The sequence below is a fragment of the Bidens hawaiensis genome, unplaced genomic scaffold (assembly GCF_021521415.1).
Source record: "Bidens hawaiensis isolate Kalapana, Puna unplaced genomic scaffold, B.hawaiensis_p1.1 tig00023792_1, whole genome shotgun sequence".
NCBI lineage: Eukaryota > Viridiplantae > Streptophyta > Magnoliopsida > Asterales > Asteraceae > Bidens > Bidens hawaiensis.
In genome coordinates this window covers 42,475-55,911 of record NW_027493736.1, presented here as the reverse complement: position 1 = coordinate 55,911, position 13,437 = coordinate 42,475, and the positions used below count along the sequence as shown (strand labels likewise).

The 13,437-nt window shown below is 33.7% G+C and overlaps 1 protein-coding gene across 1 annotated transcript; it reads right to left on the bottom strand.

The window, feature by feature from the left end:
• Window positions 1-3,435: 3,435 nt before the first annotated feature.
• LOC143568022 (uncharacterized) lies at window positions 3,436-8,094 on the bottom strand. The gene is made up of 2 exons (XM_077054281.1): window positions 7,780-8,094; window positions 3,436-3,789 (listed from the first exon to the last, which is right to left on the bottom strand). The coding sequence occupies exons 1-2, from the start codon at window positions 7,980-7,982 to the stop codon at window positions 3,552-3,554; spliced, it is 441 nt and encodes a 146-aa protein (XP_076910396.1). The 5' UTR covers window positions 7,983-8,094; the 3' UTR covers window positions 3,436-3,551.
• Between the last annotated feature and the right edge of the window lie 5,343 nt (window positions 8,095-13,437).

Here is a 13,437-nt window from a genome sequence, read left to right as displayed (position 1 = left end):
CTTGTGGATATCTCAAAAAAATGAGTGGTCTTAATTATATTATTATGAAGGTATGAAGGGTTGGTGAGAATTTGATGACTTCTACATTTTGGCCTTGTACGTTGTATGAATGTACACTCATAGTTTGTGAAACGGGACAACATTTAATACTATGGTGTTGTAAATAAAGTGATGTCTAATAATAATATAAAATGACACATTATAGCATTGACTTTGAGTCAAAAGCAAAAGTGAGCTTGCAATTTATTCGATATTACTTTGCAAAGCCTTCAATAGACACAAAGTATATACAACAATTATGAAATGAAGTTTGTGTGTTATGGTAATGAGGTTACTTGCATTTTATGCAGCATATATTTTTTACTTTATGCTTTGTTGGTATCATGATACTTGGGTTTCTTATTACACTTCATGTGTTATCCAATATCCATATCTACTGTTTGTTCACCGGCCACAGAAACCCCCATCTCCATTTTTGGTTCGGTAAGTGAAAGGAAAATTGGCTGGTAATGTTTTAGCAGCCCCTGATTTTATATTTGAATGGAACCAGTTGGTTCCCGGGAAAGATGGTTTAGTAGCTTGGAGGGCAGCGCTTGGTCAGCTACCCACCCTCGATGCGTTGGCATTAAGAAATATCCCGGTAAACTTGACTCTTCGTCCGATATGCGGTGTGCTCAACGAGTCGGTGGAACATGTTTTCGTTACGTGTGGTCTCACACAGACTATGTGGAGTGTGAATTCGTAATGGTGTAAGGTGCCCCCATTTATTTTATTCAGTTTCCGAGACGTGCTAGACATACATAAGTTTGGTCTGATTTCTAAGAAGTCTAATGTTTTGCAAGTTGTTTGCTTAATTGCGGTTTGGAGTTTATGGAGAAAGAGAAATGCACTCGTGCACAGAGGGGACCTGATTCATGTGGTTAGCTTGGTGGAAGAAATCTAGATGTTGAGCTACATCTAGATCAAAAATAACGGGAAGAAAAAGAGGGATCACATGGGATGACTAGTGTCGCTTTCGGGTGTAAGGGTTGTATTTGGGTTAGTCGGGCTTCCTTTTCTTTTTTCTTTTTGGTGCATTTGAGCCACTTTGTTGGTGGTTGTCTTGATGTTTATATTGGTGTTTTCTAACGTACGTCTTTCTAATTTAATAAAATTTTGTTTGTCGTTCAAAAAATAATAATAATCAATTATGTGTGGTTCTTGATATCCTATAAAGATCATTTAAGATCGGGTACAATAGCTTCATTGTACTAAGGTCTAGTGATTGGAAGTTCATAAAAAACATAATAGTATTGGATGTGAGTTTGCTAAAAAAAACTATTGGTTGAAATTTTAGTTTTAAGATAAATTACTACTTTAACTTTTATATAATTTTGTTATCCAAGAAAATTTGAAATATAAAAATTAAAAATTAATAATTTAGTGGATTATTATATTACTCAATGACAATTAAGAATAAACATTAATAAAATATTTACGAGTATGGTTTGGGTAAACTAGTATGCATGATCCTAGTAATCGGACCAAATATTATCTCAAAGATACTCGTCCTACACCCGCAAAACATTAAAACTAATTTCATATCCGGTCATGCGCACATACCCAAAAATATGTCTCATTACTCATCTGAATGTTCAAGCTTCTCATTTGCCGTCATCCGCGGGTCAATCAGTCGGGTTTGGATTCATTTGTCATCTCTAATAGTAAATAAAATAAATATAAAGTAAAATAGCTTCAGATATTGAAAACAAATAAACATAGTATTAAGATGGCAAAAACCAATTATTCTTGAGGAAGTAAACCAAACCATTGAACAAGACACCAAAAACAACAATGTGATGAATCTAGCTAATGTATGATTTTAGACCAGAATGGAAGGTACCAACAAAAATATCCATCTTAGTAGCTGAAAGGCACACTCCAGTCTCTAGATCTTCGTCGGACTCTCTACAGGCACTAACAGATATCGATCCAGTATAATCGATCGATATTGTTTCGTGCTTTATGGGCTTCCCGAATCCAAAATCTAAGTCATAAAACTTCAACTTTGGTGTTCCAGCGACTCCCATTATCCTCGTTGGCCCCCCATCACGAAACAAATTCTCAATAGGCCCTAAATCTTTCACGACTCCATCTTTATCGGTTAACATCTTGTGTAGATTCCCTCCGATCAATTTAGCAGCCGCCAAGAATCCTTCCTTTCCTTTTAAAACAGATGTTCTTGCGAAATTCAAACATAGTGTGACGCAGTTTCCAAAGTAAGCGGACGGGATAGGTGGATCCATTCGTGACCTACAATCTACCCGGAATGCAAACATGTATAACTCATCTTCGTATAATTTTGCTATGCAACTCCAAATGTACGCACATGCTACGGTAAAAGATGATACATGTGCTAGCGTTGGAAGTTGATTTGAAACCAGTTTTTTCAACCCATTGATCACGGTTCGAGACAAGACGAACGTGGCTCGAACCTTATCAGTTGGTCCAGAAAGTCTTCGAAGTTGGTAGTCTTCGTTAAAGGTTTCAACCTTGGCATACTTTAGATAACTTTCATCTAGTTTCGGAAACTTGACCACTCTATCATAGACCGGCAAAGTTCCATTAAAAAGTATAGGATAAAACAATTTAGGATGCTAAGTGCATTAAAAAATCACTTTGCGTGGCTATCGGCCCATTATGACCATGTGGCCGATTTCATGTTAAGCTATAACGGGCCAATATTATAACTTCTAGTGATAAGAAGCGAATCATGTACATGTGGCATTTGGTTTGTAACTAGAGATGTGCATGAAACCGAAAAAACTGATCCAAACCCAAACAGTAAAAACTGAAGAAACCGAACCGAATCAAATTTATGGATCTTAATTTTTAATTTTGAAATACAAGTAACTTATAAGAAATTTAATAGTGTAACCCAACTGTATAACAATCACTTAAGAATCAACTACAAAAGATTTAGATTCAAATTCATTGTTCTCGTTCGACCCAAAAATTTCAAACCCAAATGGCCATGCTGAACCAAATTTATGCATTTTCATTTTTTTTTATTTTGAAACTTAAGTAATTTATAAAAATTTAATAAATAGTGTAACCTGAATATTTTAGCCGAATTGAATATAATGAAATCACTATTAACTAACAAAAAGAAATTAGGCCCAAATTCATAGCTTTGGGCCTTTTTTATTTTCAACCCCATATTGCAAAACCGAACCCAAACAGAAACCTATAAAACCGAACATTTTTAAAAAAAACCCAAAAACCGAAATTTCAGTTTTTGGTTCGGTTTGAGCCCAAATAAGATTAAATTATATCATATCAATCATAATCTTTGGTCAAGTGTATTTAAGACACTCCGCAATCGACACATTCTGACCATTTGGCCCGTTTCCTGTAATACTAACTGGCCCATATTATAACTTCTAGTGGTATGAATTGAACAACGTACATGAGGGCGTTTGGTTTGTAACTAAGAATCACTACCGTATGGCTTTAATAATATGGAAGATGCTTAAATTACCTCTTTAGATGTCATATGTGCAAACTGAGTTCTATATCCTTTTGAGTGCAAAAAATGAAGCAATAATAAGGGCACAGCCAATAGTGAAACATATAGCAAACTTCTGAGGCACAATCACCATGACTGGTAGGAACACAGTGACAGCAATGAACACAAGAAACACACCAACAGCAAGAAGCATTCCAAATGTCACAATAGATTTTCCAGTTGGCACATTGCTTGTTGCAGATTGAAAGTTTCCAGGTATGTCCCTCACTCCCTTTGAAACTCTATAAAAGTAAGAAAAAGATAACATAAGATACAGCTTGTACATTCAACCATGAGAATAATGGTTTGTAAAAGATGTCTGAAATTCAAAATGAAGAGAAGATATAGTTATTAGACAAATTAAGTGTTACAAGGGTTGTACACGAACCGAACTGACAGGGCCTTGTTCATGTTCGTCCGTTAAGCTTTTATCAGACAAGCGAACAGTTCACGAACACCTAACCGAACGAAATTTCTTGTCTGTGTCCGTTCATTGATAAAATGAAGTTGTTCGTGAACTGTTCACAAACACAGATGAACACAAACAATGTTTTACTTGATTTGGCTAACCAAGAATGGTCAGTGTCTCAACAGATCAATCCAGCTACCAAGTTTTGTGTTGGTGTTTTTTTAACACTTATATGTTAATTTTACATATAAATTAATCACATTATAATCTTGCATATTTTTTTATAATTTTGCTTAAATTTATATGATAAGATTAGAAAAACCACTAAAAAGATTAAAAACCATTAATGAGCAAACATTAACAAACATGATCCTTAACAAACATAACAAACAAACATACATAAACAATCGTTCGGCCCATTTACATCGTGTGATCCTTAACTTTTTTAGTCAAACTATACAATCTTTCGATTGACAGTTCACAAGAATTCCCTAAACCCTAAGAAGATGAAGATTTCTATAAATTCATAGTTTGTTTATGCATATTTCTCTACTTCATGAACCAAAACTAACAATATACACAATTATCACGAGGATGTGCTTTTTTTGATTTACAGACAAGGAACTCCATTCTGTTGACTCTACCTAAATTACCAGGACAGGATGAACCATAATTCTAAGGCTGTAACATAGTTATTAAAAGCGTGCGGTTTTTGCGCTTAAGCGCATTTAAAGCACTAGGCGCATTAATTGCGATTAGGCATGCAGCAGATATTTAAGGCGCAGTCTTATTTTCCCAAACCTCCCCATGCGTATTAAATTTCCTTTAATAATCTGTTCCTATTCTCTAGGAGTCTCTAACACCACTATTTAAGAGGTTCCACAATCAATATTATAGCACACAAAATCATCAATAAACTAAGAATTTACAGGTTAGTTACAGGTTAGTTTTTTCTTAAAAAACCAAAATTCGGATTTTTTGTTCTTTGTTTCTTATAATCTTATCTAACTTTAATATTTGTTTCAGCTTTAATATTTGTTTCTTTACTCTGCATTTTTTGTTCTCTGCATTTTGAGTTGTTTTAGTTTTTGGGTTTTCTGTGTTTTGGTTTTTCGTTTTTCTAATTATTATGATGTACTTGGCATAGTTGTCAATAGCGAATAGCGGTAAATAGCGACGGGTCACCTATATGCTACATAGCGAATAGCGGTAAATAGCGACCGCTATTTCATATTTAGCAATAAAGGAGTAGAAAATTTTTAAACAAATAATTAGGCTTTATTTTCACAAAATAAGCTTTTACGGTGGAACTTGTGGAAGGTGCAGCTGTTTGGTCGATAAACAAGCCTTAAAAATAGGTTTCTACAATTTTTTATATTAAAAAATAAAATTAAAAAAAAAACCCTAAATACCGCTATAATCACGCTAAATGACCGATATTTTGTATATAGCGGCCTATAGCCGCATCGCTACATAGCGCGCTATAGCGCCCGCTATCAGCGCTATTGACAACTATGGTACTTGGTACTACTTCTTGTTTTGGATTTTGGTTGTTTTATAAACTATTTGAAGAATGAATGTATGTGTTCTTCATAAGATGTTCTATTTAAGTTAAAAATTTTGCTTTTATAATGTGCGCTTTTTTTTCAAAATAGGGCGCTTTTTTTTGCGCTTATCGCCTGGGCGCTAGACCCAGCTTCAACGCTTTCGAGCGCTTATCGCATTTGATAACTATGGGCTGTAAACGAACCAACCGTTCAGCGGGTAGTTCATTTTTGTCCATTCGTTTAATAAATGAACAAGCATGAAATTTTGTTCGACTAGTTAAACAAACGATCATGAACAAAGCCTCCGTTCGTTCAATTGTGTTTGTGAACGTTCATTCACCTTTATTTATTTTATCTAAACACTTTATATTATTTAATTTATCACCCCTAACATAACACAGGACGCATATCAACACATTGTTTTTGCATTGTTCTCATTATTCACATTGATGACTACATCAATCTCAATTTCTAGGTTCCGCTGATTTTATTTGTGTTCGTTTGTGAACACATTCATTTCCATAATGAATGAACACGAACATAAAATCACGTTTTGTAGGTGTTCGGGAACGCATTATTTCCTTAACAAACGAACATGTTCGGTTCGATTGCAGCCCTACATAATTCTTTACTTCATGAACCAAAATCAACAATTATCAATCCTAGGGTTTCATAATAAGCTACAAAGTACAAATTCAAAAACATAACAAAACGCAAATCATAATATACAAAATCAAACAGCACACACACCAACCAGTCGGCTTACACATTAAACGTGCCATTAGCTGATCGCACAGCAGCTTCGAGATCGAAACCAAAACACGAGGAATTCATATTTCGTTTATGCATAATTTTCTATTTAATAAACCTAAATTAACTAACTGCACATCCATTATCAATCCTAGGTTTCAAAACTCAGCCTAAACTAAACTACTAGATTCTAAACCATAACATCACAAATTCAATCACGTGACAAAATGCAGATCATAATATACAAAATCAAACAGTACGCACAATAACCGACCGACTTACACATTAAACATGCCGTTAGCTAATCGCACGGCGGCTTCGAGATCGGAACCAAAACAGGAGGAATTCATATATCGTTTATGCATAATTTTCTATTTCATTAACCATAATTAACTAAATGCACATCAATTATCAATCTTCCGATTGACAGTTCACAAAAATTCCCTAAACCCTAAGAAGATGAAGATCTCTAGGAATTCATAGTTTATGCATATTTCTCTACTTCATGAACCAAAACTAACAAAATGTCAAAATGCACATCAATTATCAATTCTAGGGCTTAATAACACATAATCACAACAATTAGCTTTTAAACCATAACATTACCAAAATCACTAACCTACAAGCACAAACAAATAGCAAAACGCAGATCGTAATTTACAGAATCAATCAACCAGTACGCACAATAACCGACTTACACATTAAACGCGCTGAAAACCTTATCGTTATCAGATCACACTGCGACTCCGAGATCGAAACCGAGACCGCAAGAATCAATTATCAATCCTAGTGTTTCAAAACTCAGCCTAATTCACCAGGATTGGGTTTAAAACCATAACACTACCAAAATTAACGAATTACACATCAATTATCAATCCCAGGGCTTAATAACTCGACCTAAATCACAACAATTAGGTTTAAAACCATAACATTACCATAATCACTAACCTACAAGCACAAACACAAAGCAAAATGCAAATCATAACATACAGAATCAATCAAACAGTATACACAACCGATAACCGAGACTTACACATTAAACGTGCCGGAAACCTTATCATTAGCTGATCGCACAGCGGCTTCGAAATCGAAACCGAGAACGGACGAATTCATATATCGTTTACGCGTAATTTCCTATTCCATAAACCAAAACTAAGTAAATACACATCAATTATCAATCCTAGGATTTCAAAACTCATCCTAAATTAAACCATAACATTACAAATTCAAACCCGTGGCAAAATGCAAATCATCATATACAAAATCAAACAGTACGCACAATAAACGACCGACTTACACATTAAACGTGCCGTTAGCTGATCGCACAGCAGCTTCAATCTCGAAACCGAAACTGGACAAATTCATATATCGTTTACACATAATTTCTTATTCCATAAACCAAAACTAACTAAGTACACATCAATTATCAATCCTAGGGTTTCATAACAAACTATAACATTACAAATTAAAACACGCGACAAAATGCAGATCATAATATACACAAATTGAATAACCGAGTTACTTACACATTAAACGTGCCGGAAACCTTATCGTTAGCTGTTCGCACTGCGGCTTCGATATCGAAACCGAGACCGGAGGAGTCTAGATCTTGTGATTGTGAAGATGCGGCGTATGCGTTCCAGTCGGCGAGAAGTGAAGGCGGTTGAGATGAACCGTGGTTGTTCTGGCTCGGACCGCCGGTGAACCACGCTTGAGCCGTTTTGTGCATACTTGGGTTTATGTGTTTGTAGGTGTGTAGTTAGTTTGTTTGTTAGTTACTGGTTGGTTTATTGACGATAGGAGATTTGCGGTTTCAGTCCAGTTTCATAATTTGCTGAATTCGGATCGGATCAAATCGGATCGGATCTGAATATCGAATCGACTAAATGTGATATATTGATAGGAAGCTTAGGTTTCTTAATAAAGACCCAAGTTTAATTCTCAATTACAACACCTTTGGAGAGATCATAGTGGAAGGCCTGGATTTTTGTAATATTCGGTTCGATTTTGAGGGCGTCCGGGTTTTATCACCAGTGAAACTTCGGGATGGTGAGTTTTTCCAAAAACTCAAAATAATTTGGTAGCACTTACGAGCTCCATACGGTTGGGTTTGGCCAACTGGTGGTGGTAATTTGTCATTGGATCATCCTGTACAAAATACGGAGTTAATTCTCTGTTTGTTTGTCATTAAAAAAGATGGTATTACACAATTATATGAAAAGAAATATTTATTTTAATAATAACAATAATAATAATATACCATTAATTTCTTAACATCTTATAAAAACTAATATATATGACTGCGGAGTCGTTAATAGCAAACAAAATTTTCAAGTTAAGCTGCTGAAAAGTATCTACAAAAGTTTATATAAGAAAAGGCAGGTCTTTTATGTAAACTCTTGTGTTATAGCAATTCGTTGCAACTTTTGTAAATTCAATAAGTTCTTTAGTATTTGATTAGAAATAGAGATGATAAATTAGAATCTAGATTTCATCAAAAGTCAGCACGTAACATCATATATTTAATAATAAGAGATAGAAAGTAGTACCAGGTTTTTATTAGCATGTGCTCTCCATCATCTTTATAAGATATTTGTATATTCTCTAAGTTCTAAGTTCTAAAGTTGATGATAGGGATAGAGAATTAGAGACAGAGGTAGAGAACAAAATAGGAATGCTATTGGTTTATTTCAAATATTTATATATATATATATACTTTCTAGAGCCAAACTTGTACCATCTTTCCTTGCTTTTGATTGGACCTCCAACTCCATTTTCAGGGGTGTTTGGTCTTGCTTTTATTTTTGGGGGGCTTTAAATATACCAAAAGTTTTTATTTGGTATACCAAGTCAACCCTATTAATCAACTACTAATCATTCAATCAACTACTAATCATATCAATCATCATTTTTATTCTATTTTATTTAAATATAACTACTAATCATTACATAATAATTATTTAAACTACTAATATCTATTTTTTAATTAGGTTTTTTAAAGACTATTGTAATTAGTTTTTTGCAATACTAGTATTAATAATAGTATATTAAATATTTTATTATACAATTATGAATTATTACTAGTCTTCTATTGAATATTTCCCTTCTAATTCGAATGGGCAGTCAGTTTTTTTTTGTGCCAGAAACTTTACTTGAATCCTTAAATTTATATTTTCCGCCACGATCACACATGATTACAACTTTATACACGAACCCATTAGGATATTTGTTCGATCTTTTAGTGACGACGACAACACCAAGAGAGCGTGCCAAGTTTTGTACCCAATTCATCAATTCTTCATGGGACCCGAACACCTAAAAATTAATAAAAAGTTAATAAAAAGAATAGATAATACACTTAATAATAAAAAGTTAATAAAAAATGTGTATATATAAGTTAATAAAAAAGAATAAATGATACACCTAATAATAAAAAAGTTAATAAAAACATGTATATATAAGTTAATAATAAAAAGTTAATAAAAACATGTGTACATAAGTTAATAATAATAAGAATAAATTATGCACCTAATAATAAAAAGTTAATAAAAAACTTAATAATAAAAAGTTAATAATATATTAGTTAATAAAAAAATAAATAATACACTTAATAATTAAAAGTTGAATTTTTGGGAGATGTGTTCATGATTGGTTCACCAAAGTTATGTCATTGAATTTTGTGAAATTTGGAAATTGAGCAAAAAAGCTTCTTGGAATCAAACATCATTAATGACTTTGGTATACTTTTGGTATATTTAACAGAACCCTTATTTTTTAACTTATGTTTATATATTAAAGTAGCTTATAGCTTATTTTTTATTATTTGATAAGCTCTCTTAAGTGTTTGGATTAGCTTATATTCTATAAGTTGATTATACGTCTTAATAAGTTGTCAAATCCACCATTCTTTGATTTGTTACCGTAATAAGTTGCTTCAAATTATTAATCCATCATCATTTGAGGACAAATAAGTAACTTACCCCCTTAAACAAATAAGATTCTTCAAATAAGCTAAAAACTATCTTCAAGTAAGCTTCTTCAAATTAGCTTATATAAGCTTATAAGCATAAGCTAAAAACCTAAACCAAACACCAACTTAAGCTTATTTTGTAAACAAAAAATAAAAAAAAAAAGTCTATAAGCTTTGCTAAAAAAGTTAGGCCAAACACCCCCTTCATCTCCCTTTGCTCCTCTATTTTGCCATTTGTTCTTCCGGATGATGAAAATAATGTTGTTCCACCGCCTCTAGCCACCACTTATTGCCAACATTGTCTTATTGGTCTTACACTATCGTCATTTTAACTGTTGCCGGGTTCCATTTAGGAACCCCATGTCCCTAGGTGACAGCAGTTGTCGCAGTGGTGGGTGAGGTTTTAGATTGATCTATAATATTTTCTAATATATGCTATTATCGAGACCGTAATATTTGTAATTTGGTTTAAATCGTTTATTTACACTACAAATTCTATAGGAGAAGTGATCATGCTCTTACAAGGGACAATCATAGCACTGTGGCAGTGAGTGAAATGCCATTGATTTATGTTTACAACATAATACAACATCTACATGGATTCGGGTATGTGTGTTAAATGTAAAATGCTTTTTAGGGTCACTTTGCAAAACAGATTGTAGCTTTACAAACATAAAGTAATTACTTGCAATAACATATTGTTGTTTTGGTAATTAAATGGTTTTGAAGTGAAGCAAGCACTTGTAGCTTTGGTACTTGAATGGTTTGTTGTATAGGAAAGACCAAGACTGTTTGCAACTGTTCATGGCAATTTTTTCCACAAACAGCCTAGTCAGCATGCCACAACAGCTTTTCATTCATTCTTTCCAGAAACACTTTTTACCTACAACGATAACATATTCATTCTTCTCACAAACAACCTTATAATTTTCACATCACCAACATTGGGGACCCACCAACCACCATCCTTAAGGAAGGATCTTTAAGGATGGATGTTCTCCACCTCAACCTCCACAATACTTGTCTTTTCCATCCTTCTAACAACACTACTAGAAAACAAGTCATTTTCCCACAAAAATTTCCTACAAATTTCCTACGACAAGTAGTTCCAACAGATTTTCAACAAAAAAATTAAGCTCCAACTTTGCTACAGTATTATCTAATAAACATTATGTTAAGTCAAAATAGTTTTTGTAGGAAAGCTATAGGAAGTTTACAACCACATGAATTTGTAGCAATTTTGTAAGAAAAGTTGTTGGAAAATGGTTGAAAACGATTTTCAAGCATGTGTTTTTCCAACGTAACTTTTTTAACCTTTTTTTTGGAAAACTGTTAGAAACTGGATTTTCCAACAAATTTTTACGAATTCAGTTGTAGAAAAACATCTATTTTTCTAGCAGTGCAAATCTCCGCCACATAAGCCATGGATGGCCCTGATGCGGAAGGTCTAATGAGACACCTTGAGTTGTTTATGAACATTCAACCTTTAATTACTTTCTTTAGATTAGTTACATTGTTGTATTTTACTTAAAATAAAAATCTATAAATTTAGTTTAGAGTTTAGTGGTCCTTTGATGTGATCAAAGGGTAATCTTATTGGTCATTGATTTCAATGACTTTGTGAAGTCCTACTTAGAAACAGGTTAGGCTAAATAACACCCATGTCAATTTTGATTTTGAAATTTGAACTTCTATGTTTGTCCCAAAAGGTCCAAATTACATGAATCGATGTTTACCAAATATGAGCTCACTTAGGGTTTGTAACTGATGATTGTTGTTTGTAGATGTTAGGCAGTGTTGTAGAATAACACCAAAGAATCAAACGATTAAAGGTTTCAATCGGAGTATTATTATCAAGAACTTGAATACCAAATGATTACAGAGAAAAGAAAAAGTATTACAAAAGTGAATTGAATTGAATTACTCAGCTAAACCCTAGACTAATTCTATTTATCCCCAATTCAGTTGTTAACTGTAATTAACAACCTAACAGAAAATATTACAGAACTAACCCCTCTGACTTATTACTTTTACATAACAGACCAAAGTAAACCAACAATATCTATTTGACAATTCTAGCCCCTGCAAATTGACTTAACCAGAGTTGTCCAGATTTGACTTTAACTTTCCAACAATCTCCACCTTTAAAGATCAAATCCTGTCATTAACCAATGTTTAATCCAGCCACACAATCATCAAACTTTGTACCCGGTAATGAATTAGTCAAAAAATCTGCAAGATTGTCACTTGAACTAATATTCAAGACTTCAACTTCCTTTGAACTTATCACTTCTCTAATAAAGTGTAATCTCACATTAATGTGTTTTGTACGCTCATGAAACACACTATTCTTTGACAACTGCAATGCCCCTTGATTGTCACAAAATATAACAGTTTTGGACAAATTTACCCCTAGCTCAGAAATCATCCTCTTGAGCCAAAGAGCCTCTTTCACTGCTTCAGTCAATGCCATATACTCAGCCTCAGTTGTTGATAAAGCAACCACTCTTTGTAGCTGAGCTTTCCAACTAATTGTATTACCCATAACTTTGAACACATACCCGGTTATTGACCTACCTTTGTCAAGGTCTTTAGCATAGTCAGAGTCAACAAAACCCTCTATTTGACTCTGAATCTACCCCAACTCTTTCCCAAAAACTAAACCATGCCCCTTAGTACCTTTCAAGTACCTTAAAATCCATTTAACAGCCTCCCAATGACTCTTACCAGGAACTGCTAAATATCTACTTACCAAACTGACAGCATAACCTAGATCTGGTCTAGTGCACACCATAAGATACATAAGACTCCCAACAACATTTGCATAAGGTATGTTATCCATGCACTTGATTTCCTCTTCTGTCTTTGGTGAGTCTTGTAATGACAATTTGAAATGAGCTGCATTTGGAGTAGATACAACTTTTACGGTTGGACTATTCAGACTATATGCCTTCAAGATCTTCTCTGTATAACTTGACTGAGTCAATTTCAACACTCTTTGACTTCTGTCTCTACTTATCTCCATACCTAAGATCTTCTTAGCTTCACCAAGCTCTTTCATTTCAAATTCCAACATCATCAATCTCTTAGTTTCATCTATCTCAGCCTTACTTTGACAAGCCAATAACATGTCATCTACATATAACAAAAGATAGATAAACTTCCCACTGCTCCATTCCCTATAGTAAACACAACTATCATAGGAGCTCCTTGT